This window comes from Archocentrus centrarchus, chromosome 20 (genome assembly GCF_007364275.1).
Source record: "Archocentrus centrarchus isolate MPI-CPG fArcCen1 chromosome 20, fArcCen1, whole genome shotgun sequence".
Taxonomy (NCBI): Eukaryota; Metazoa; Chordata; class Actinopteri; order Cichliformes; family Cichlidae; genus Archocentrus; species Archocentrus centrarchus.
In genome coordinates, this window is record NC_044365.1 from 19,452,115 (window position 1) to 19,477,940 (window position 25,826).

At 41.2% G+C, this 25,826-nt stretch overlaps 1 protein-coding gene across 3 annotated transcripts; it reads left to right on the forward strand.

Annotated features, from left to right (window-relative positions):
- Positions 1-1,856: 1,856 nt before the first annotated feature.
- On the forward strand, positions 1,857-25,826 carry tnk2a (tyrosine kinase, non-receptor, 2a). Of its 3 annotated transcripts, XM_030757292.1 has the most exons (21): positions 1,857-2,035; positions 5,069-5,139; positions 10,670-10,832; positions 10,985-11,055; positions 11,677-11,877; positions 12,397-12,546; positions 12,874-12,969; positions 13,234-13,415; positions 13,502-13,628; positions 13,719-13,865; positions 14,171-14,265; positions 14,684-14,878; positions 15,262-15,353; positions 15,457-15,501; positions 15,607-15,842; positions 17,720-17,923; positions 18,031-18,647; positions 20,471-20,612; positions 21,047-21,142; positions 22,957-23,084; positions 24,519-25,826. In XM_030757292.1, exons 3-21 carry the CDS (start codon positions 10,670-10,672, stop codon positions 24,523-24,525), a joined length of 2,994 nt encoding a protein of 997 aa, XP_030613152.1. In that variant the 5' UTR covers positions 1,857-2,035; positions 5,069-5,139; the 3' UTR covers positions 24,526-25,826. The 3 variants fall into 3 exon arrangements, with proteins under 3 accessions (XP_030613152.1, XP_030613151.1, XP_030613153.1); XM_030757291.1 differs by lacking the exons at positions 1,857-2,035; positions 5,069-5,139 and adding an exon at positions 8,257-8,652; XM_030757293.1 differs by lacking the exons at positions 1,857-2,035; positions 5,069-5,139; positions 10,670-10,832; positions 10,985-11,055; positions 11,677-11,877 and adding an exon at positions 12,292-12,308.

Below are 25,826 nucleotides of genomic sequence, written 5' to 3' on the forward strand. Positions count from 1 at the left end.
TGCTGGGAGGTTCCCTTGATGCACTGATGCTTCTTCACTCTTTCCATTCTGTGTTTATACCCCACTCTGCATTTAATTATTAGTTATTAATCTGTGGCTCTCTTCCACAACATGTCTTTTGTCCTGTCTCCTTCCACTCACCCCCAAGTTGGGGGCCCCAACCAGGCACGGCAGATGACTGACCCTCCGTGAGCTGGTTCTGCCGGAGATTTTATGTTACAAATGAAACTGAACAGTCAATACAAGCACAGCTGGAATAATCAGTAAAGTGATTATGTTGACTAACAGAAACTTGATCAGCAGTTTAAAAAAAAAAAAGTTTAAATAATTTTCAGAGATGAATCCCAGACATTTCTCAAACGTGAATTACAAAGTAAATTACAGTCCTTCTCATGGCTGTGGTTTAGACAAAATTAAAATAAAAGATTTATTTAACTTTTGAGGTAAATCACAAATTTCAAACAAATATCTGCAAAAAAAATTCAATTTAAAAATATTTAATTATTTGCATTTCAGTGCGTTTAAGTATGGATCCTAAAAATTCTTGCAGTACTACCAGTACTACTAAGCTGCTCATCTTTTGTAGGTAGCTGTATTAAATTACCAATACAACTACAAGTATGTCGCATGTTCATAATTTCATTATGCAGTCATTATACGGATCAAGTTTTATTAGACTGAAGATATAAATTAGTAAAATATGTACAATTATTAATAATTTCCTTTGGTTATTATTTGAATTATGAATTTAAAAATAACATCTAAATGATAGTGGAGTACATGCACAATGTAGCAGGAAATAAGATACTAAATCACTAATACCTCAAGTATGAACCAATATTAAAAAAAAAAGTAAACAAGAAGCACTTGAGAGTGCAAACTTCCACAGAGGCAGCTCATTCTCTGGACAGTATTTTCTTTAAAGGTAACAGTATTGTATTTTATCCACTCACTCACTCACTTCTTTTTTAACGTACATACTTTGTAGTGCAGTAAAAATCATTTAAGGGTAGCATGACAGATATTTACTTTGAATACACAAACATTATGTAGGAGTAGGTAATGTATAATAGGTGCTGATTTGTAAATAACTGGACATGAATAATTTTAATGTATTATATATTATTGTACTGCAGTATATTTATAACTAACTAGGCTGCTCATGACAATACTCTTGACAATACTTTCTTTAAAGATATAACACGTTTTGGGGTAAACTTGAAAGAAAGGCAGATGTGAAACGTAAGAGGGGTCAGAGGTCAAAGGTGACATATTTGGATGTTATATTTGGTATCATTTTCTAAATCGTGCCAATACGAACAAAGGCAGTAGAAATTTAAGCATAGACATTTTTATGAAAGTTTTTGACCCCGAAGAAAAGGTCAGAGGTTTAGAATCCCCATATATTATTCCCTATATGCCTATAGGTTGTCATACAAACAATGGCAGTGAGAAACAGCTCTATATAGCACACTGGCTTTTAAATAAATCTATCAAGGAGAGGTCAAATGTGACATATTTTAAATCTTTATATGGTACTTTCTATATGTTGACAATACACACCACACTTACAATCATAGTTTCTAAGTTATAAGGCTTTTTGTCAATTTTTGGCCAATAAATCATTAATTTGACTTTGAAAGAGATGACCCCCACTCTACACCCCAACACGATTTTCTCAGAATTAATTCAAACCTTTTCGAGCTATCGTGTAAATGTCCGTGGCGGAGGTAAATATTCAAAGCGTTTGTAACATGTTCTTTTATTTTGAAACTTGAATTTCTAATAGATTGTGCTATTATTTTGGTGATTTCCGCTCACGACCATCGGAGCGTCTTCTGACGTATCGTGACGTTCTGAACTCCCGGCACGCGCACTGGGAAGCGTCCCGGAATTAACAGAGGAAAGAGACGGGAGATAACGGTTCCGGAGAATTTAAGTGATTCCCGATAAACAGCGCGGCTGAGAGCGGCGGCAGGACTGAGGAGTGACCGCAGGAGAGGGACCGTCCCCTCCGCAAAGTCCATCTTCTTAGGTCGGTACGATGGGGTCATTTTTGCTCTCGCTCTTTCTTGGATATCCGACATGTTATAACAAAACAAACACGTTAAGTTCATAAATAAAAGTGTGCAATAATGGAAAAAGTATAAAACAGTTTATAAGTGGCTGTAATATTAGCCTAGACTGCTCATTGTATTGGGACCGGTAGGTGTCCACTTAGAGCTAATCAGCTTTAGGCTGACTGTGAAGATGAATTAAAATCTTTTCTGCTATCAGCATGAGAGACAGTGCACCTGTTTACCCTCACATATTTATTTGACTGATTTAAGTTTAATTCTGATGAGCTTTTTACAATAACTTGAAGCGATCTTTGCGTGAATCACAAATAAAGGGCTAGTCCACTATATACACATGTCAGTTTATCAGACAGCTGCTGCACTAAAAGCCGTGTGATGTTGTGGTTCTGCTAGAGCAGGGATGTCAAACTCATTTTAAATCGCGGGCCACATAAGTGATCTTAAGTGGGCTAGACCCCTTTCTTTCACTGTAAACTACACATGTAATCCGTGAGCTCTTTCAATATAAGAAAAATTAGTGAAGTTTCAGCAGTACATCTCAGTTTTTCTAAATGATAAAGAAATGCTGCTGTAGTAAATGCAATAAATCTGTCAGCACAAAACTTTGGACTTAAGTTGTAAGAAATAATCAACTGTTTAAAATCTACAGAAAAAGTTCTGGTAGCTTATTGCCCAGACTGTCCTGTAATTATAAAATGGAAAGTTTTTGTTGAGTCACAGAAAATCTCCTGTTTGGGTCCATTGTAAAAAAAAACAAAACAAAACAGAAATTTCTGCAGTAGATATTGAAAAAACTGGAACTTAAAAAAAAAAAAAATGTAATTACTTTGGTGTAGTATAATTGGCCATGGAGGAGATAGGAAAAGCTGTAAAACTTATGACTTATGAAAATGCTGCTAGAAGTCCAAAATTTATACCCTCAGCATTCTCCAAAGCTGTCCAGTGGGCCGGATTGGAGTCTTTGTTGTGCTGACTGTAGCACCCGGGCTTTAGGTTTGACACCCCTGTGCTAGAGGAAGCCTTAGAAACTATCACATTGGTAGAGCAACATTAAAAAAACAACTACCACAACACACATGAATTAATCTTTCTTTACTAGAGAGTATTTGTTAACCTGTGCGTTTTATTTTGCAGTTACTCAATCAGCCAATAAAGTAATAGCAATGAAATGCAGACAATCCTTTATGACTCCAAAGGCACATCCTGCCTTGAGTTAATGCCTTATGATGACTGTCTATAATCTCTTGAATGACACGGCCTCTCTTAGCATGGTCCTTTCTTTACAGATGCAGTTTATCATCTTCTGATGGCCATGATGCATAATTATTTACATGCATAACAAAAAGTCAGACTAATTTCATGAACATAATGGTTTCATGGATTGCCCTATTCACAAGACGTGAATCCAGTTGAGCTAACTTTGGATGGGATGGACCCATCTCCAGACATTACCCCAGAGGTTAAATTGCAAAATCCCATCATTACAATCTGCTACAAGAACACTGTGGTCTTGCTGTGGTTGAATTTTAGTAATATGAGGGGCATGGCTGCTTTAAGTAATAAAGTGCATCTGTCTGCCTTCACACGCATATGAAATTGAGTAACATCCCATTCTTAATCCATAGGATTTAATATGATGTTGGCCCACCCTTTGCAGCTGTATCAGCTTCATCTCTTCTGGTAAGGGTTTCCACAAGGTTTAGGAGTGTGTTGATTGGAATTTTTGACTATTCTTCCAGAAGAGCATTTGTGAGTTCAGATGCTAATATTAGACAAGAAGGCTCATAGTCTCCGCGGTTGTTTTTCAGGAGTTGGGCTCGGCCCCTTAGTTCCAGTGAAAGGAACTCTTAATGGTTCAGAATACCAATACATTTTGGACAATTTCATGCCCCTAACTTTGTGGGAACAGTTTGGGGATGACCTCTTTCTGTTCCAACATGACTGTGCACCAGTACACAAAGTAGGGTCCATAAAGACATGGATGAGGGAGTTTGGTGTGGAAGAGCTTGTGACTGACCTGCACAGAGTCCTAACATCAACCTGATAGAACACCTTTGGGATGAATTAGAGTGGAGACTGTGAGCTAGGCCTTCTCATTCAACATCAGTGTTTGACCTCACAAATCTGCTTCTGGAAAAATTGTCAAAAATTCCAATCAGCACACTCCTAAACCTTGTGGAAACCCTTCCTAGAAAAGTTGAAGCTGTTATAGCTGCAAAGGGTGGGCCCACATCATATTAAACCCTGTGGATTACGGATGGGATGTCACTCAAGTTCATACATGTGTGAAGGCAGATGAGCAAATGCTTTTGGCAATATAGTGCACTTATGCAGTCTGTCGGTGGAGCTTGCTAACCAAGCTTGCTGGTATAGATGATAACTAAAAAAATGCTTCCTTTCATCTAAATTCAGTCACTTCTGCTGCCAGAAAACCAAGATGACAATGGCTTTGATGCTAAAATCGAGTCTTCCAAAGGGACGGGTAAAAATCAATCGGTGGCATCATAGTGGCTCTGTCCATCTTCTGTGTACAGTCTGTTGATGTGGAACAGTGGGAAATTGGAAGAATGTGATTCATTATTTTAAACATGGAGCAGAATGTTTTATGGAATTACCTTAGATGAGCTGTGCAGTTAGTTAAGCTGAGGACTTTGACCTAGGGGAAAATCAAATTCAGGTGAAGCTGAAGACCTAAAAATCACCATTCGACACTTTCTACAGGCATTCATTCCTAGACAACCCGACTTTTTGGACTCTTTCTCAGTGACGTGGCAGCAGGTCTGTCTGAGCCTCCTCCGTGGCGACAATATGGGCACAGCCTGTTCTGCTGTGCTCATTTTCACCTCCTGCACAATTTTCTACAGGCTGTTGCCCCTGAGAATTTTTCTGCTGCTCTCTTCACAGCAGCAGATGGAAGTTTTTGTTGAGGCAGTTTTTTCTTAATAGTTTTGACGCTGACTCTCTCGCTGTCTCTCTTTAACTTTGTGTAGATGTGGTGGCCCTCCATCCATGGCTGTAGCCAGGTGACCCTATAGCGACTCCACCAGGGGACCTCTGCAGGGTGAGACAACATGTACATATAGAACTTATATGAATGAGATGAAAAATTATGACTACTTACGACCAATCCCATGAAATTCCTTTTAACAGTAGACCATGCTATGATGTGACAGATACTGCATTGTAAGTGAGCAATCAGCTGGCCATGGAGTATTGGAGGATGTGTTGCTGGTCCAGCTCACATCTTACAGGACTTAAAGTATCTGATGGTGGTGTCTGATGCCAAAGGGCGCCTTAAGAGGTCTGGAACAACAGTCCATATCTTAATGGGGGCAGCATATTTGGAAGGTTGCTATAGGAATAACCTTACCTTACTCCCATTGCCTCTGTTCTTCTAATATATAATGCCATAATTACACTTTTGGTGAGTTTATTTATTTATTTTTAGAAAATATAGGGGTTATATGAGAAGACATGGCCAGCAAAAAAGTTGTTTGTTGCAGTCTTTATTTTGCAAAATGCTGATTTAAATCCCACCGAGATAAAATGGAGACTGCAGGTTGTCTCTGGAAATGTATTACAGTGAAGCTGATAAAGGCACAGTATTGTGCAAAAGTCTTGAGCCACCCCTAATTTCTTTATATTTTGCTTTATTTTGGTGCGAAGTGTGTCTTTAAAAAAGGAAATGATATAACAAAAAGTGGCAGGCAAAAAAAAATATCTACAACAGATACCAGACTGAGAGATGCATCTGGCCCTTCAGTTGGTTCATCTTTTGTTCACTGAATCCTCATCTGTAAAACACAGTGGAGGCTCTGTCATGGTTTGGGGCCACATTTCAGCCAGTGGTCTTGAAGATCTTGTCAAAATTGATTATAAACATAGAACAGTATCATCAGATTTTGATCCACCATGCAATACCATCTGCATCTGTTTGGCAACAGCTTTATTTTTCATCATGGCAATGATCGCAAACACACTGTCAGTGCAGTAAAATCATACCTGGATAGAAAAACACACAATCGAACGCTGTCAGTCACTGATTGACCTCCTCAGAGCCCAGATCTCAACATTATTGAAGCAGTGTGGGATCATCTTAACAGAGAACAGAACAAAAGGCAGCCAAAATCCAAAGAAGAGCTTTGAATGTCATTCACGAAGCCTGGAGAACTATTCCTGAAGAATACTTAAAGAAATGACAAGAAAGCTGCCTCACAGAGTTCACGCTGTGTTAAAGATTTAAGGTGGTCATTTTAATATTGATTTGTTAGAATTGTAAAAAGTCTGCTCTTTACATGGTAACCAATTGATGTCTGAGAACTCTTCATGAGTCCCATTGGCAGCCTGCCTTAGGTTTCACTGTGCTAAGCCAGCCTATTCCAAGTGTACTCATATCTCATAGGTTTGTGTATTTATAACATGAATTAGCATGCAGGTTGTTCACTGCTCTGCCAGGATGAGTCTGATTGATCATATCCTGTCTTTGGATTGAGTAGTTAAAGAAGCCCTACTGCTGTGTAACTTTGAGAGCATTTGTGGACTGAAAGAAACTTGAAATATTGAAATACAGAAATAAATACTGAAACAGATTATTACAGCCCCTGTTGAATGATCCCCCTTCTGCTCTGCCTTTGATTGAACTTGAAGTGCTAAAACCAGGACAGGGAGCAGTGATAAAATATGCAGAATAAACCCTCGTTTGTGTATTTTGATTGAATCTCAGGTATCTGATGCTAAGATGAGAGAAAAATTAAGCAGCCACTACCCTCCCATACCCTCCCATGAATGAAAGCTAAATTTAGCTTTCCTATTTTTGACGCATCGCCCTCGATAAAGCACACGATGCAATGCAGAGATGAAAGCTCTGATTTCGTCCTCATTTAGGCCGCAGATGCGCCCACAGACTCATACGTGAACATAAACGATACAAGCACTGACTTCATGCACCAGTTAACTCATCTTTGCTGTCACATGTTGCTAATGGTAACAGCCCAGTTTGTCGCATTTCCCTTTCTGTCGTTTTCAAACTACAGCAGAATCTGCAGCACTGCACTTCAGCGCTGTAAACTGAAGTATTCCAAACAGCATATGCTTATGGATATACTTAACCAGATCAAAAACTGTTTATGACAGCCTACCAGCTCCTCAACCAAAAGTCACACTGTGATCATTTTATGTTAATGAAATCAATTTATTTCATGAAATTGTCAATTAAATTAAACTCTAATTAAATTGTGATTACAGTAAATGCCTCTCAGCGCTATCTGAATTGCCTGTTGAGAGTCCAGACGAATTAGAGTTTAGGACTATAATTTGAGAATACTATAGTCAAAGGAAGAGTGTGACTTCCATCTGCATCTCTGTTTTCAGTGGTATGGCTCTATTCTGTGACATGTGCCTGAGAGCGGCAGCAAGACCACCACACAGGATGGAGCAGGCATCAGTGACAGCAGATATGACACTGATTAAATCAGACACACAGAAAAGGAGGATCTGGGGTGGAGGTTGTTTGTAATGCAGTTTTTGTAGGTATGCTGCAACTGTAGGCTGTCTGAAGCAGCTTAAATAGCGCGCCCTACATGAGATTTGCTAATTGGATGTGTGGAAGGTTATCAGCTGATGTGATCTGGGATTGAGATCAGCCTATCTGCTGGGATCGTGACTGAGATTGACCTCATGATCTGCCTGAACTAGCACTGTGCTTGGTTAATATAGAACAGAGAAAAACAGTAAATCCTCTCATCTGACAAGCTGCAATCAGTGAATGTTTCACAGCTTTACTTGAAAAGAGATTTCAACAATATCTCTAATGCTCAAGCTGTGTCTGATTTTTAACGCCCCCTGAAATTGATCACATCATGTTTCTGTCTTTTAGAAATGCGCTTGTTTGGGTTGAGCTTCGCGCCTATGCCATCTGCATGTCAGAATCTATTAAATGCATGCTGGGAGCTGTCTCCATCTCCTTTCTCTTCAGCCCGACCATCCGTCTGTCCACCTATTTGTATCTGCATTCTTTCCCCTCCTTCCTCCAAGATCTCCCTCTTCCACTCGTCCTCTCATTAGAGCTGCTGAATTATTTAACATCAGACAGTGGGCTCGACTGCTGAGCCAGAAGGAGATGAAGAGGAAAGGAGGAAGAGCTGGAGAGAGAAGGGCAAGCATGGAGGTGTCCGATGCTGCAGGAAGTCGTGAGTCAGCAAGGAGAGAAAGGAGCAGTGGGAGGGAAGAGTGAAGGAGTTTATAGATAGCTTTAGGTGATACGACAGGAGAGAGTGGCGTCAAATGCCTCCCGGTGTGCTTGTGTCCGTGTGTGTGCATGCGCGCATCGATTGAGAGGAGAAGGTCATGGAGCTGAGAGGAGATTAGCAAACTAGACTCGGAGTAGGGGAAGCACGGCAGCAGAGCTAACGCCTCCTCTGAATAGCACAGAAACAGCAGGGCTCAATACAAAAAGGACAAGAGGAGCTGTTGCAGTATGGGGGAGAGCTATATGTACCAGCGACTCCCCTACACCAGAGGAGAGGGGGAGGGGGAGGATGAAGAGGCGAGAGACAGGACGGTCGGGGGACAAATGGTAAAGTCTGAAGTTGTGGGTGGATGTGCACCCACAACTGTGTAGCATCGCTTCTTCTCTGGCTGTAATTACTGTATGTCTGTGTTTTTTTTGTTCAGTATTTTTCTAAGAATATAAGTGTGTGTGTGTGAGGATGCAGGTGTGTTTGTGTTTGCACTGATATTGGGTTTTATTAGTTTAAATTATTTATTAGCCCCATTGTTTAATAATCCAGTGTTTGTGTGAACCCTGTAAGTCCACCAGTCTAGTTATAGTTTAAATCAAAGACTTCATTCTTTGTTAGTAAATTTTAAGGTCTGAAATAGCAAAAAATTACCCAACAGCAATTAATTAAACAGCAATAAACAAACAAAAAAGCTAAACTATTTTTCTGTCACATAAATATGGAAGCGTATTTCCACCACTGAAAAAAAAATGTAAATCTGCAGAGGTGAGTCAAAATTTCGAGTTATTTATCTCAAAATTTTGACTTACTGACTGATAATAACTCGAAATTTCGACTCACCTCTGCCTGGCTTTTTTTCCCCAGTGGTGGGACCACGTTTCCGCACTGAATAATGTTCCTACTCCTACTTAAATTTTAACTTTCCATTTCATGTTGGGGTCCTGAATCCAGATGTAGACCTGCTCATTGAGTTTAATGCTTAATTTATGGTAACACAATTGTGTCAGTTTGCCTGCCTATTTGGCTGTGTAGAGGGGATTTCAACCAATGCAAATGTGCTCCTGTGCAGTCCTCCAAAATATGGGTGACACTGCATTGGGTGGATGCTGATTGGTCGGCAAATACAACAGGGAAGGGAGTGACATCAGAGTTCAGCAGGGATGGGAGAAGTGCCCCCCCCCCCCCCCCATACACACACACACACACACAAAAAAAAAACACCATTGGTTAAAGAAAAAAAAGAGCTCCCCTGACTTCCCTCTACGTTGCAAGTTAGCTGACCTCTGTTCACTTAACGTTCATTAATTTGATAAATGGAACCATGAGCAGTCATGAAGTAGTGAGTCAGGCAAGTGAAACTGTCCCTTAGAAAAATATGGATGCAGAATTTAGGTCCAGTGTATTGATAATATATCTTGTTTTTAAAGAGTTAAGATCTTTTGAAGTATTACTTTTGCAAAGAGCTCTATGAGGGGTCTGTGTTAACACATTTAGAGTTTTTAGTAATGTGTTATTTTTGGGAAGATGCTATGCAAGAAGCGAGAGCAAGTGGTTGTTTACCTTAACTTAACAAAGACTATAGACTGTACAGAGTAATGCTCACAACAACTCCAAAAGATCCAGTGAACATTTCTTATCTTGATTAATTCTCCCAGATAGTGAAGGAGGACCAACAAACACGCTAAATATTGTTAGTTACTTAATCAGGTTTAGAGGTGGTTTAACTGGATTTTGTCCCTTTCACACAGAGCCAGGTGAGCTGTTCTCCTCTGTTTCCAGGGGAGGGCTGGTCAGGAAGGACAGAGGGGCAAATAAAGGAGTAGCAGAAAGTACCTTTTGTTTGTGAATCTGTAAAAAAGATGAAACAGTAGATGCATAGTCAACTAGCAGAAAATTAGTTTGATAAATCTTGCAAGTCTTTTTTTCTTTTTTTTTAAAGTAAACCCCCCCCAATTTTTTTCACTCCAGGTTCTCAAATATGAACACTTATTGTTTTCTGTTCAGATTTGGACTTGGATACAAAAATTATCGAAGTAAATGAGAAAATTTCAGCACTAAATTAATGCTAGAAGGTCTAAATAGACATTAGAGTTTGGCCTTAGATGCAAAATGATGCTTTTCCAGGTATTTTATGATCGAATTGAGGCTCCAGACGTCACACTGTTATCAGTCATTTTGGCTTTTTATAGCTGAGAATAGCTCCTGCTCTTAGAGTGCAAATTACAGTGTGCCCCTTAACAAGGTCCATTACCATCACACTCAATAGGTGAACAGTTGAAGCACACACAGAGCTCCATTAACAACACTGTAAGTATGCTGATAGAGGTGAAATGTGTGCGTTTGTGTGTGCAGATGCAGTGTGAGGAGGGCACAGAGTGGCTTCTGGAGCTGCTGACAGATGTGCAGCTGCAGCAGTACTTCCTGCGGATCCGTGATGATCTCAACGTCACACGACTCTCACACTTTGACTACGTCAAGAATGAAGACCTGGAAAAGATCGGCATGGGACGCCCCGGTACGTCTTTACGTTTTTCCTCCCCACAGGCATACGTGGTTATCAGGTAATTAAAACAAACATCAGATATGTCTGTGTGTTATCTTTTAGAAAAATACAGTATAAAACATACACAGAAATCCAGGTCCATTTGTGTGTTTGTGCTGGGCCAGGTCAGAGGAGGCTTTGGGAGGCAGTCAAGAGGAGACGAGCCCTTTATAAGCGAAAATCCTGGATGAGCAAGGTGCAGTACCTTTCCTGTCCTCTGGGTGTTTTATACTGCAGGACACAGTACACAGTAATATTTTAATGCTACATTTATTTAGAATAACAGGGTTTCAATACTTTGCCACAGTCCTAAAGTAAAACCATGAAGTAGCTTTTTATCCAAGTGTGTTTGACAATGAAGCTTATTTGTAAAGTAACATGTTGGGCTTTTAATGAAATTTAACTTTTTGCAGCCAAGTTTTAGTTTTATAAAATAGCTATTAAAAATAGTTTTTGATAGCTTAAATGAAATAAAAGTGTTGTACCATTAAAAATATAGTAGTAGTGAATTTAAACTTATAATATGACATACGTATAAGCTCATAAGCTGCCAGAAATTTTGAGACATTTATGTGCATTTATGTGACAGAGAACAGTGGTTTTCTATGTAAATATGCCTACATCCACCCTCAGGTGGTGTTTAAGAAAAATAATTTTAGTTTGTATTGATGTAGCTTTTTAAATTTTTTTCTCACATGGTTTGCATTTGTCTTTTATTAAAATAATGTTTGTTTTTTTTTAGATTAATAAGTTAATCAAATCAGGTCTTTTCACGTGCATGAGAAGTAAAACCTGTCACCTGTTCCTGGACCTGCAGGTCTTTCCAGTGAAACGGCCGGATGCTGACCCACAGCAGCCCCACGGTGCGTCGTCCGGCACAGTCCCAGCCAATAGTGAGTCAGGGGCCGCACTCACCTGCCTGATCAGAGAGTCGGAGCTGCAGCTGTTTGAGCGGCTTGGAGACGGGACATTTGGGGTGGTGCGGCGAGGAGAGTGGACCGCACCCAACAGCAGAGTGGTGAGATGAAGAAAGACAGTATGAGAATGTATTAAATGGAAGCTCAGGTTGTGTTTACAGGAAATGTGGGCCTCATATTCCATTCCCTATATCAGGGGTGTCCAAACTTCCGGCCCTGCCCACTTTCGGTCCGCGAATTGATGTCAAAAATAACATACAATTTGGCCCTTTGAGTTATTTTTTTGACATTTCAATTAACCTTCTTAATTGGAGGGGAAGGCAAAATGTCAAAAAAGTAACTCAAAGGGCCAAATTCTATGTCATTTTTGACATCAATTCGCGGACCGGAAGTGGCCCGCGGGCCGCAAGTTTGCACACCCCTGCGCTATATCATATGATAGATGGACTGGTACTTACATAACACCTTTCTACTCGATTTAAGGCCCCAAGGAGGCATATCTGCTGGGTATTTGCTTGATAAGTCCTCTTAAGTAAGACCATCCTATTTGAACTATGAGAGGTAATTTATTTTTTATAGTTGTTACTCTAATATCATCTCTTTCTTTTCTGGCTTTGTAGTTGTCAGTGGCAGTGAAATGTCTGAAATCTAATGTGCTGGATTCAGACGGTCTGGATGATTTCATCAGAGAGGTGAATGCCATGCATTCACTGAGCCACCAAAACCTCATCCGCCTGTATGGTATCGTCCTCACACAGCCCATGAAGATGGTAATCCATGAGACACACACTTAAAAAAATGGAGGTCATCCTTTACACGAGAACTTGACACTGAATAGTATTGGAAGTATAACCTGATGATGACCTGATGGCTCAGGTCTGGCCACTGTAGGATGTGTTTCCCACATGTAGAGGAAATTAGAATTCACAGGGTCTCCTTGCTTCTTTACTGCAGCAGTTAAGTTGAAGAGATGATGTTCTCACCAAAAAAAACTCTGAAATACAGTACAATACAGTACATACTTCATAAAGCAATGCACAAAACAAATATAAATGCAATGATGCTCTGAGAGTATTGTGGTGTCTGTTGGCGTGTAGGTCACTGAGCTAGCTCCTCTGGGTTCCCTGTTGGATCGGCTCAGGAAGCGACAGGGTCACATCCTCATCTCCTCGCTGTGTAACTACGCCGTGCAGGTCAGTTAATGCCAAAAAGGAAAAAACACAATGAAATTTAAGTTCATCACATCTTTGGTCCAGTGCCCAGAGAGTTGCAGCCACTGCTGTTTTCTCCATTAGATTTTCTTGTAATGCATCTTCCATAACATCTGTAAATAAGAGGAGTTTTATGTACTTGCATTTGTTTAAATTTACGCAGTTAACAACAGCTCTAATTTAGACATTTCCTATCTGTAAGGAAGCAAACATATACCCATCTATCACTTCACATGTCCTCCACAGGTGGCGTGCGGGATGGCCTACCTGGAGCAGAAGCGTTTCCTCCACAGGGATCTTGCAGCCCGCAATGTACTACTGTCCACCAATGAAACTGTGAAGATTGGAGACTTTGGCCTGATGAGGGCGCTGCCTAAACACACTGACCAATACATCATGGAGGAGGGTCACAAAATCCCTTTCCCATGGTAAGACAAGTGAAAAATGTATTTTTGACATCCTGTCTGCCTTTCATCGTCTCCGTATCTCAGCTGTTGTCCACCTGTCCCTCCAGGTGTGCTCCAGAGTCTCTGAAGTCTCGAACTTTCTCTCACGCATCCGACACCTGGATGTTTGGGGTCACCCTATGGGAGATGTTCACCCACGGACAGGAGCCGTGGCTGGGCCTAAACGGGAGCCAGGTGCATCTCTGACTTCCTACTTGTGGACAAAAAAAAAAAAAAAAAACCCGCATCAGCTAATCAGATTATTATTTATGTGTCTGTCTGCAGATTCTCCACAAGGTGGACGTGGAGGCTGAGAGGCTGTGCAAACCAGACGACTGTCCTCAGGATATTTACAACGTCATGCTGCAGTGCTGGAGCCCCAAACCTGAAGACAGACCGACCTTCATCGCCCTCAGAGACTTCCTGCTCGAGGTAGCTCGGTAGTTCAAGTAAAAATAAACAGGACAGTGGATACTTTGCAAATTCAGGCATTCATGACCAAAATATCTTTGAACTGCATACAATAGATAGCATCACAAATAACCAAATATTAACAAAAACATTTCTGAGTTATACAGCATCTGTCGCTATCAGTAAAGTGAACAGGCTGTCTTATCTGCTTTAGGAAACCATTCTGTTTTTTGACTGCAAGTATGTATTCCATGTTTGAATGTTGCCTTGGATCCTGCTGGTGACACAAATAACACTCGATGTGTGTGTGTGTGTGTGTTCTGCAGACCATGCCCACAGATATGAGAGCCCTGCAGGACTTTGAGGAGGAAGACAAGCTCCAAATTAAAATGAATGATGTCATCACCATCATTGAAGGAAGGTCAGTGTGTGAAGGTTTGTTAGCCAGAGTGTACCTTTAAGGCATCCTTTTAGCCTAATTTTGGTACAAAAAGCAGTTTTTAAGCCAAGTTTGTGGGTCTGAGAGTCATGCTTATGTAAGCACCTACAAGACAACAAATGGATCTCTTGTTAATGCTGGATTCCTTGCATTGTAGAAAATTACTGCAATTATAGTCTTGTGACTTCCTTTTCATATAAATATGGCCTCTTTTGTCTTATGCGTGTGCACATTGTATATATTGTGTGTCTGTAACTACGTAAAATTAAAACCAGGAAGTTAGTAATTATGAAAGCAGACTCCTGACATCTGCTACAAGAAAGCACATTAGTGTAGGCCAACAAAGTAGGAGTGAGTTTCTTAATTGTCATGTTGTTTTCACCTGTTTGTGTGTTTTCAGGGCGGAGCACTACTGGTGGCGAGGTCAGAACAGACGGACGCTGCGTGTCGGTCAGTTTCCCCGACATGTGGTGACATCGGTTGCTGGTCTGTCTGCCCAAGACATCAGCCGGCCACTTAAACACTCCTTCATCCACACTGGACACGGAGACACAGACCCCCAGAGGAGCTGGGGACACGCAGACCGCATAGACAGGTTAATGATACATTAACTATGAATGTCATACAGCGTAAAATAAAAGAGCAGATTCCATGGGTTCATGGCTGGCTGTAGGCTGTATATACTCTTTTAGCACTGCTTACACTGCCGGCCTCCACTGGAGGGCAGGCATGTATCATGCGTAGTTGAACAGATGTTTCGCTTTTTAGGTTTTGCTGATTTTAGAAGACACATCCACATCCCTACATTGTTTATAACAGTAGAGGAATCTCATAGCCACGATTTCACTGCTCTTCCTGTAGCTTTTAACTTGAGGCATCTTCAGTCAAAGTTAAAGGAGAGAAGGTGAAGAACTTAATGATTTGTCTGGATTTGTTTTCAGTATTTTCTTTGACATAAAAATGTTTTGCTTTCCTTAGTCTGTACTTGGGGAACCCCATGGACCCACCTGATGTCCTGGGAATGGATTCAGGCATCGCAAGACCAACCAAACTCCCCAACCGTGCCAAGAGTAAATATGTTTTTGCTAGGAGACCTTTTTTTAATATAGAATAGTGAGCCAAATTTTCTGACTTATGTCAAATCTGACCTAAATACCTGTCTGTCTTCATCAGAGCAGCCTCCTCCTCGTCCACCCCAACCTGCCGTTCTGCTCAAGAGTGAGTGTTTTCTTTCATCTGTTTGTAACCCACAGCTCAACCTTCAACACATGCATATGAGCAGGAGCCCTTTTTTTTTACTTCTACTGTTTCATGGTTATCCAGAGCCGTTCTACGACTCTGTGATGGATGATTACGATGACGAGGAAGACGTCAGCGCTTCGTCTGGGTTGAAGAGGTTGGGAGCATCCCTGGGTCTGAAGCTTCGGCCGTGGGAGGGGACCGGCGTGCGTTCGGCCAAAAGTGAGGTGTCACTTATTGACTTCACCGATGACAGCTTCAGTTCCACCACGCCCTCCCCGCTCACTGAAACTCGGCAGTTGGATGAGGACACTCTAAAGGTAGTACAGGCCTGGGCCAGACTATAACAGTTGATGGTTTTATCCCAAATATTTTTTGAACCTCAACTTGTGCGACTTCCAGACTTCTAAAATGTGTTTGTTACATGGTGGCGTGGTGGTTAGCACTGTTGCCTCACAGCAAGAAGATCCTCGGTTTGAATCCACCTTGGCCAGGGCCTGTGTGGAGTTTGCATGTTCTCCCCGTGTCTGTGTGGGTTTTCTTTGGGTACTCTGGTTTACTCCCACAGTCCATGACATGCACTTCACACCCTATGACAGCTGAGATAGGCTCCACCCATTGGAAACTGTAGCATGTCTTCATTTAAGGAATGTGTGTCTCTCCTTACCAAAGGCTCGACTTTGTCAAGCTAAGAGGACAGCAGCCTTTTTGACTGCTTGCACATTATGGATAAACCTCTGGTCTTTGATAGGAGACTGATAGATTAGCGTACTAGACATGTTGCTTCTGGCTCTGGTTTCACTGTTCTGAGATCAGTTACAAGCCACGCTTTGTGTGGAGACAGAACAAACAGCAGTTAATCCTCCCATTTGGATTTCAGTGAAATGCCTCACCTAGAAAGTGTCCAGGAGGCATCCTGGTCAAATGCCTGAACCACGTCTGTTTGCTCGTTTTGATGTGGAGGAGTAGGAATTCTACTCTAAGCCCCTCCTGAATGACTAGATAATCTAGAGCGGCGGTTTTCAAAGTGTGAGGCGCGCCTCCCCTAGGGGGCGCCAGAGCACTTTAGGGGAGGCGCGGTGCGAGGGAAAAAATAAACCGGGAAAAGAAGCTATCTGCTTGCTGTCTACTGATGTGAGAGAAAGAATGGACAAATTTTTAGTAAAGAAAAAGGCAGGGGAGACAAGCTCTGGCCTAAGTAGAAAAATGAAAAAAGGGCGTATTTGCCATACAAAGGCCCTGATAAAATAATTAAAATGGGAGGAAATGTTTTAGAATGTTCATGCGTTAAATTTCATTCAGATAAAGTGTCATTTTAAAAGATGAGATGGTTCTAAAATAAAAGCAATTAGAAGGTGTTTTGTAGTGGCATTTGTTTGTGTGTGGGTTGATTATTGGGGGGGGGGGGGGGGGGGGGCGCAGCAGGCATTGTGCTCCTTGGAGGGGGGCTCACCCTTTCATACTTTGAAAACCCCTGATCTAGAGAATTGTGCATCCGATCATTTTATTTCACCCTGTTGCACAAAACAGATGATTGTGATGTAGTTCAAAGGTTTTAAAGACACGTGACACGACCACCTACACTCCAGTATGCTCAAAGTGTAGCTGGTATACAGATAGCTTGAAATCTGTGCCACTACTCACAAACAATGGGCTCTCTTATTCCCCAGAGGCAGTGGGCCAACCTTTGGTCTTGAAATGTCATAAATAATCTGTTCCTCTTCAATTCAACCCAAGGTGGGTGCAGAGTGATGTATGATCGGTACTTATTGATTGATAATGTACATGTTCACGCTTTAGTGATCTTCAGCGGGGTTTCGCAGTAATTCCACCTCATAGCTCCAGTCTGTGCTCGATGACCCCGACCAAGCTGCAGCTTCGTGATATTTATCCCTGTTCACAACATTCTAAAAATATCGTTATTGATTTAGTGATTTTAAATGTGTGCTCCATGAGCTGTAATGTTAATTGAAATATCATAAATCAACAAATAGTGGATGTCAGTGGTTAAGAACTGTACTGCTAAAGCGAATGTATGAAACTTTATTTGAAGACTTCTAGTTTGTGACAATTTCCCTCTGGCTCTGGCTAAAACTTTTGTTTTTTTTAAAGGATAAATAAACCTTAGGATTTAAAAAAGAAAAAAAATCCTAATATTGTTGGATAACTTTTCCCTAATATCTACTTGTCTCCTTAGGACACTCCCTCCATTCTGGACTGGCCTCTCCCCCAGCCAGCCTACGATGAAGTTGCTGCAGAGCCTGAGGATCAATCCGAGGACCAGGAAGTGCGGTCCATATACAAAGGGTTGACTGAAGAAGCCTCTTCATCCTCTAGTGCTGGCTTGACAGGAAGGAATGAGTCCCAATCAGCTGACCTCTTCCAAGAGCTACAGCGAGAGGTAGTGAAAGCTGTGTAGTTAGTTGTGAAATAAATGCTATTCAGGATTGATTTTTACTCTTAAATTATCACCCAAACCAGCACAAACCCACTGTTCCTCTGACATAGGTGATGGTGAAGCTCCAGGTTCCAATGGCAACAGGGCGCTCCCTCCCATCCTCCCCCCTCCCCATGCCTCTGGCCCCTTTGGGCCCACACCGACAGATCTGCCTTCCCCCTCCATCTCCTTCTTCTTCCTCCTCCTTTGCTTCCTGCTTTGAGGACAGGCCTGTGTTGCCCCCACGCAGCCCCGTCCCCCCTCTGCGTCCCTCCAAACACAACCTCTCCGCCCGCGCCTTAAACCCAGAAGCCCGCTCCAGCTCCATTTCACTGGGCAACGAGGATGACACGCCTCCTCAGATCCCACCCAGAGACCACGCCTTTTCTCAGCCGGGCTCCCGCTCCTCCTCACCTGTAGCCTTGCCACCTCCTCCTCTGTCTGTCTCACCCCGTCGGGCATCCGGACTGCTGGGTCCCCTCCTGTCCTCCAGCTCTCCATCTTCTTCATCTCTGCCTCAGGCCCCATCCTCTTCCTCACGCCTAGGAGTGCCAGGCTCATCCTACTCCTCCACCTCATCACTGGATCCACTTGCCTTTCGTGAAGGGCGTGGCCTCTCCTCACTGATTGACAGTTCTCAGAGCTCTGTCCCTGCCCCACTGCCAGAGAGACCAGCTTTTCTGGAAAGGTGAGTTTTTCATATCAAACAGCATCTTTTATCCCTTTTCTTTCCCTCCCTTTATTAGAACCTACCAAATTTGGATTAAAGTGGCTTTTTATGGGTGGAGAGCAGAACATGCATTTGTTCCCTTCATTTTGTATTTCTTTAAAAATAGTATGCATAAACAAATAATACTAGTCCCTATATGTAATGTTGTGGTAGCATATTTTTGACAGTTCACACAGTTAATATTAGTCTTCTGATTTTTATGGCTGTGACATCAGAAATGTACCTACAAGAAGGGATCTGAGGACCAGATAACCTAGGACCAATCAGGTGTATCACAAAGACCAATCAGACAGTCTTAAAGGAAGGAATATGTACACTGGGCCAGTTTTACACGAGAGGGATGACTCCTCTAATTCCAGCATTGGATAACACTGACTATAAATGATTGGCAGGTGTGTTCCCTCTTCTATACACCCCAAATTATGAGAATAACACCCAGATTGAAATACGACAGAACTTTTATTTCTTTTCAGTTAAAGATGATGATAAAGGTCATGGGCCAAAATTATTTGGCTGTTGCTGCTTAGTCAGCACATTAAGGCATTGGTATTTTTTTAAAGCATTTGTTGTAATAAAACTTTTGCCTACTTGCTTGAATTTGTCCTCAAACACTTGAAACACTAAAAGATGCTGGGAAATTATGACAGTTTCAAAACAAAGGCACACCTTTGTTGTCCTGAGGTCAGAGGGGACCCAAATGTAGACAAAAAAAGAAAGCTTTAATAGCTGATACCAAAGACAAAGGGGAAGAGAGGACCATGTATGCTCACTGGCAACTTGCTTACTTTAGGTATATTTTGCTAGTACTAGTTTGGACCTCCCTTTGCCTTCATAACTGCCTTAATTCTTCATGGCAGAGATTCAACAAGGTGGCGGAAACATTCCTCAGAGATTTTGGTCCATATTGACATGATAGCGTCACACAGTTGCTTCAGATTTGTGAGGTACACATCCATGTTGTGAATCTCGTGTTCCACCACATCCCGAAGGTGCTCTATTGGATTAGGACCTGGTGACTCTGGAGGCCACTTGAGTACAGTGAACTCACTGTTAAGAAATCAGTTTGAGATGATTTGAGCTTTAGTCATGTAGTCATGTAGGCTGTGGTGTTTAAATTATGCTTATTTGATGCTAATAGTGTGCCACCATTACACCAGCAGCAGCAGCCTGAACTGTTGATCCAAGGCAGGATGGATTCATGCTTTCACGTTACTGAATGTTGCAGCAGGCCAGGCAACATTTTTCCAATCTTCAGTTTATCAATTTTAGTGAGCCTGTGCAAATGGTAGTTTCAGTTTCCTGTTTTTAGCTAACAGGAGTGGCATCCGGTATGGACTGTTCTCTGCAAAAAAGTAATCCACAGTTTCTGAAATACTTAGCCCGTCTGTTGACTACATGTACCTAATAAAGTGTCCGGTTAGCGTATACATACACAGGTGATAATCAACAAGTGAAGGTGATGAGAGTGGGACAGTCAATCACAAAGGAGGTAAATGAACCTAAAGTAAAGTAAAACTGGAACAACACACAGAAGAAAAATAATGAGAAACTAATGAGAAAACACAGAGCGTCCCAATGTTTTAAGTAACAAAGTTATAAATCAAATAAAAGCTCATGCAAAATAAATGTGTTTCAAAGTATTAAATATTGTAGAGACTTGTTATTATGAGCATTTATTCAGTGCACAAGTAAAGTTTCAGATGTCAGAGACACAGAGACAGCTACACAGATCATTAGCTGTTCAAAATAAGTCATACCCCATATTTCATGTTTCTTATCAGATACGGAGCAGCCAACATGGCGGCAGTCAAACCCATGATGCAGCAGCAGCAGCCCAGCGGAGCCAAACCAAACACCTCCTACAACAACAATAATGGCAGAGCTACAGCTCCCAGCATGCAACAGGAACACAGCGTCACGCAGGTGAGCGAGAGCAGAAGGAAATGTTTCATTTTTCTCTTTTTCCGCTTTAAAAACGTCTTAACGTTTATTTGCTGACAGCTGCAGAACTGACATACGCCAAATGCTGTCGTTTGCCACAGGCAGACAAATCTGAGTCACTAATTTCTAGATTACACATAAAAGGCCAAATTGCCCCTTTTTATCAGATTCATATCCTTTCATCAACAGAGCTTTTAATTGTCATAATGTAATGTTCAGAAAGGTGCTGATTTTCATGTTGTTTTAACATTATTTGAGGAATAATAATAAATGTGAATTAGGGGGAAAAATTCAAAGTGCTTTTGGCTAATTTAAAAGCAGGTTGTATCATTGTATAAGTGACTGAAGGAGTTCAAAATAAAAATATGGTTTTAGTTCTTGCAAACAGAACATAAAGTTTATTCTGTGATTGACAGGTCCAGGGAGCTGTGCACGGTGTCACGATAGAGGAGTGTCAGGCTGCTCTGCAGAGCCACAATTGGAGCATCTCTCAGGCCATAAACCATTTGAAGGTACACCTATTTGTCTACACACCTTCTTAGTTTATTTGTTGCATTGGATGCATCCATTAATCAGCAAAAAATATATATAAATGATTCAGTGAAGGCAAAAACCATAAATTAATAACTGCTATTAAGTGAACAGATTAGTTTTTTCCCACAAGAAAGCATGCTTTTAATGGTAATACTGTGATTTTCCAATGAATTCAAGTTTAATATTAAACACTGAATTATTGATAATTCATTATCAGTGTAGTAACACAGAAATACAAGTTGGCGAAGGCTCCTGCTTTTATTTTGCCTACATTAAAAGGAGTCTCTGTTGAGATTTTACATTAAATACCATGATCCATGCAACGCAAACTAATAGACCTTTCTGTAGTTCATGTTTAGATTAGAGCAGATGGTTTAAAAAAAAAAAAAAAAAGCAGTTCCTGCTCATTCTGTATAAAAAGCAATAAAATGAATAATAGAAAATACACAATAAATTAGTATAAAACTTGATATCATCCTCTGTTCCTGATATGACAGGACCAGAGGATCAGAATAAATTTTATGGTCAATTACCCAAATTCACAATGTCACATTTCTGATGCAGGAAGTAGATACACAGTCACAAAATCTGAACAGAGTATGAGGGGCGATGTTTTTTATCTAGTATGATAATATATTAAATATGACATAAAGCATTCTTAAATAAACCTCTGCAGCATCTCTGCTGGCTGCATGAGCACATCCTCTTGACATGGTCTGTTGTTTTAGGCTCAGTATCATTAAACCACTTTTCACTCTTTTCCGACACACTCAGACTCTGTTTGGAGAGCTGCAGTAAGTACACTCACGGGCTACACTTCACGAAAGTACAGTTTTGTGTTTCATAAAGAATTTTTGCTTCTTCAGTAATTATGTAAAATAACTTTTTCGAAAATGTAGAAAAATGTTGGCAGCAGAAGAACATCTCCATCATCCTCTCTCTCAACACATATACACTGCTCAAGAAAAAAAAAATTCTCCTGGGGTATTGATCTGGTCAGTTAAGTAGCAGAGGGGGTTGTTAATCAGTTTCAGCTGCTTTGGTGTTAATGAAGTTAACAGCAGGTGCACTAGAGGTCCAAGAATGAGACAAGCCCCAAACCAGGAATGGTTTTATAGGTGGCGGCCACTGACATTTTCCCTCTTCATGTTTTCTGACTGTTTTTTTCACTAGTTTTGCATTTGGCTAGAGTCAGTGTTGCTACTGGCACTATGACGCGATACCTGTGGATGTCTCTAACCAAATAATCAGAAACAGACTTCATGAGGTATAGGCGTTCTTGCAGTCAGTCCAGGCAGTGCTCAGGTTGGTCAGTCTGGTCTTACAGTCCCGAATGACTGCTCTATCTACCAGTAGCTGGTGTTTTGCTCCTCTGGTGTTATTGCCAATTCCTTTCTGGGCCCCACTCATGTACTGAACCATGTGCTTGCTCATATTAGCTGCTATGATGCCTGACAGGAGCTTCCGTGTTGTACTGAGGCAGGTTATTGGCCAGTGGTTGAATGGGACTGGACCCTTCTGCAGGACCTTGGGATCAGGATATATATTTTTCATTATCTTCTGATACATATAACCATAAAATGGAAAGAGAGTGTATAACATGGGGATTGTAAATATACAAATCGAGTTAAGGAGGTTGGTCGTAATAGAAAAGAGCCTCAGAACAGCAAGTGACAAGAAGAGAGCAAAATGCTGTAAAACAAGCATAAAACAAAGATAGTCTTAATGACAGCTGGATCATACAATGGTAATTCACACGTCTAACATGGTTCTCTTACCATCTGCACTGTAGGTGGAGCAGCTGTTTCGGCTGGGGCTGCGTTCGAGAGCAGAGTGCGAGGAGCTCCTGCAGCGCCACCAGTGGAACCTGGAACAGGCTAGCACGGTCATGCTGGACACATATGGTCCACATCGCAACAGGTAATTAAAAGTAAACTAGACAGAAAAGGAAGTCTGCCAACTTTGATTTTTGTAGTACTGAGTCCTGAGTTGGTACTGTGTGTAGCAGCTGCTGTCTCTCCCAGGCGTAAAACACTGCTTTAAACTGGATTTGTTCTAATGCACCGATGTTTTAAACCCACGATGACGAGGTAGCAGTCGCTGAACCCTCACGATGTGATAACGATCTATCTTAAACTAAAATAATCTCTGAAGTAATTTTCTTACTGTAGATTTTCACTTTGTCAAATCAGAAAGGTTGTGACCTAGAGATCCTTTTTTTTTATTTGTAAACACTTGTCCTAAAATGAAACCACAGGGTTTCATATGGCGTGTAGGTGTTTACTGTCACCAGGGGGCACTGTCAAAAGTATGTGCAACAGCTGGTCTGTGGGCTGCTCTTGGTTTTGCTGTTGTTTTAGGGATGGCAGCATTTAATCATTTAAAGATCCAGTCAAATTGTTATTCACATCCTTAGGTAGTAAATCCAATAAAAGGGGTGGTTGGTAAATTTAAATAAGTTAAAAAAAACACATTTAAAAGATGCACATAGCCCCAGTAATGTCACCATTTGTTTGTGAAGTCCTGTTTTGCATTTTCTTTGCTTGTAAAGAAGCTTTTTGGAGCCAGAGGCGACCACATGTGGATGTGCTAAATTATCCACCAACACTTTCAGGTTTGGTTAGCAAAATTCAGACCCAGATCTGTGCTATTTAGTGTACAATAAGGTGCAAACACAATATAGGAATTTCTGTTAGTACAGTTAACCACACTGCAACCCCCCCCAAAACAAACATCCATCCATCCATTCTCTTCCGCTTATCCGGGGCCGGGTTGCAGGGGCAGGAGCCTAAGCAGAGAATCCCAGGCTTCCCTCTCCCCAGCCACCTCCTCCAGCTCATCCGGGGGGACCCCAAGGCGTTCCCAGGCCAGCCGAGAGATATAATCTCTCCAGCGTGTCCTGGGTCTACCAACAAACAAACAAACAAACAAAAAAAATGACAGTAGCACAGACATAGTCAAGAGGAGTTCAGGGAGTCATATACGCTGTGGTGACACCTAACAGAAAACTAGCAGCCTATTCATTCACACAGCCACACTAAAAATGAGATCCTTAATAACATTTGAACAGGTGAGTTATTTAGTTAAAAATAGGAGTTGCTGTGAAGGGGAAAATTAGATGTAGAGACATCCTGTAAGGTTAATTTCAACATGAAGATAGACTCGCTTTTTCAAGCCAGCCTCAAGTGGCCACTATGGGAATTGCAGTTTTTTGGCTTCATTTTTTTTTTTCAGCCCGTCAGGTTGCCGCTCAGCTAAGCTGTGCTAAAATCCTCAGAGTTCAACGATTGTTCCCTGTTTTACAGAATCCTAAACAAACTAGCTCATATTTTATTTTGTTTTTCTGCTCATAAGGAAGTGACAGCAGGAGGACAAACTGAGCGGCAGTCACCTCCTGACAAGCTCCTGAGCTCATCTGCATCGACAGGCAGGATGACTCATGGCTCCAAAGACCAGAGCTGCTTTTTAATCAACATAAGGCAGCCTATGTGAATACCTGCTACTACCTGTGTCACTCACATGCATGCTCATTATTACCCAAAGGAGCAGCTGTTAAATGATTCTCAGTATTTACTTGAACAGTTCGTATTTATGTTTTTGTTTTTTTATTCTTACATAAATTCAGAGAGTTTGTGTTTCAGCTGGTAGTGGCTGCAGACTTTTTTTTTTTTTTCTTTCTGGCTGTGAGTTTGTGCATGAGCTTACATGTATGCAGAGAGACTGTAAATTCAAATGGCTGTTTGCTGTCATAAAGAATCAGGGAGAGGTATCAGCCGGCATTTTGTTGCACTTTTTGTGAAAATGTACAGATAATATTGTATATAACATTTTACTGAACATGTCAACGCACATGCTAACTGCTGGTCAGAAGAACAATATAGTCGTGAAGTGAAACTATTGCTGGTATGACTGAAAGCATATCAGATGCTGTGATTACTGTATTTTTTGTGACTTAAAGGTTCCACGTGGAGTTTTCATGTAAAAAGACATTCAAAAGTCTCGAATCCTGCGTCCTTCACATTCCAGCAAGCCGTCGTCTTTCCTGCCTTTTGCTGGCGATTTGCAGCGTGAATCATTGTGAATCTTTGAAAAACTGCTTCATAGTCCTTTCAGAGTTCAAAAACTCCACAGGTTGCCTTTAAGCAAAACATTTCTGGCTTTATAACAGCAGGAATTCTGAACGAGTGATTGATTAAGGTCTTTAATTTTAATCAGTTGGAAGAAGATTCCTGCCTTCTCCTCATGAATACAGGGTATTAGTTAAACCTCTGCAAATTAGATATTTAATGCTACTTTAAACTCATGGTTAGTTTTCTTACTGTGATTCTGCTGTATGATAATCATCATGCTGAAGAGCTTACCTGTCACTCCCTTGATTTACTGGGCTACTATTATGTGCCGTTGATGCCAAATTTCATATTGTGCGTGTGCAGATATTGATCACTTTAACAGCTACACAACAAAACAACAAAACTGGAAAATGAAACACAAGATGTGGGGGCATCTCGGTGAATATGTTTAAAGCTGTCATATTTCTGTATGTGCGAGGCGTCCTGTGAGCTCTAATGATGAAGCTGTTTAATGTGACACTGACTGTAATTTACTGTTTAATCTGGGTTGCTTACAAATGTAATATGCAGATATGGCCTTCATTGTTTTATA

Coding starts and splice junctions, on each gene's coding strand:
- tnk2a (XM_030757291.1), top strand. CDS start 8,554: ATGGGGGAGAGCTATATGTACCAGCGACTCCCCTACACCAGAGGAGAG. Junction 14,879..15,261: donor CACGCAGACCGCATAGACAG/GTTAATGATACA, acceptor TGCTTTCCTTAG/TCTGTACTTGGGGAACCCCA. Junction 15,502..15,606: donor ACCTGCCGTTCTGCTCAAGA/GTGAGTGTTTTC, acceptor ATGGTTATCCAG/AGCCGTTCTACGACTCTGTG.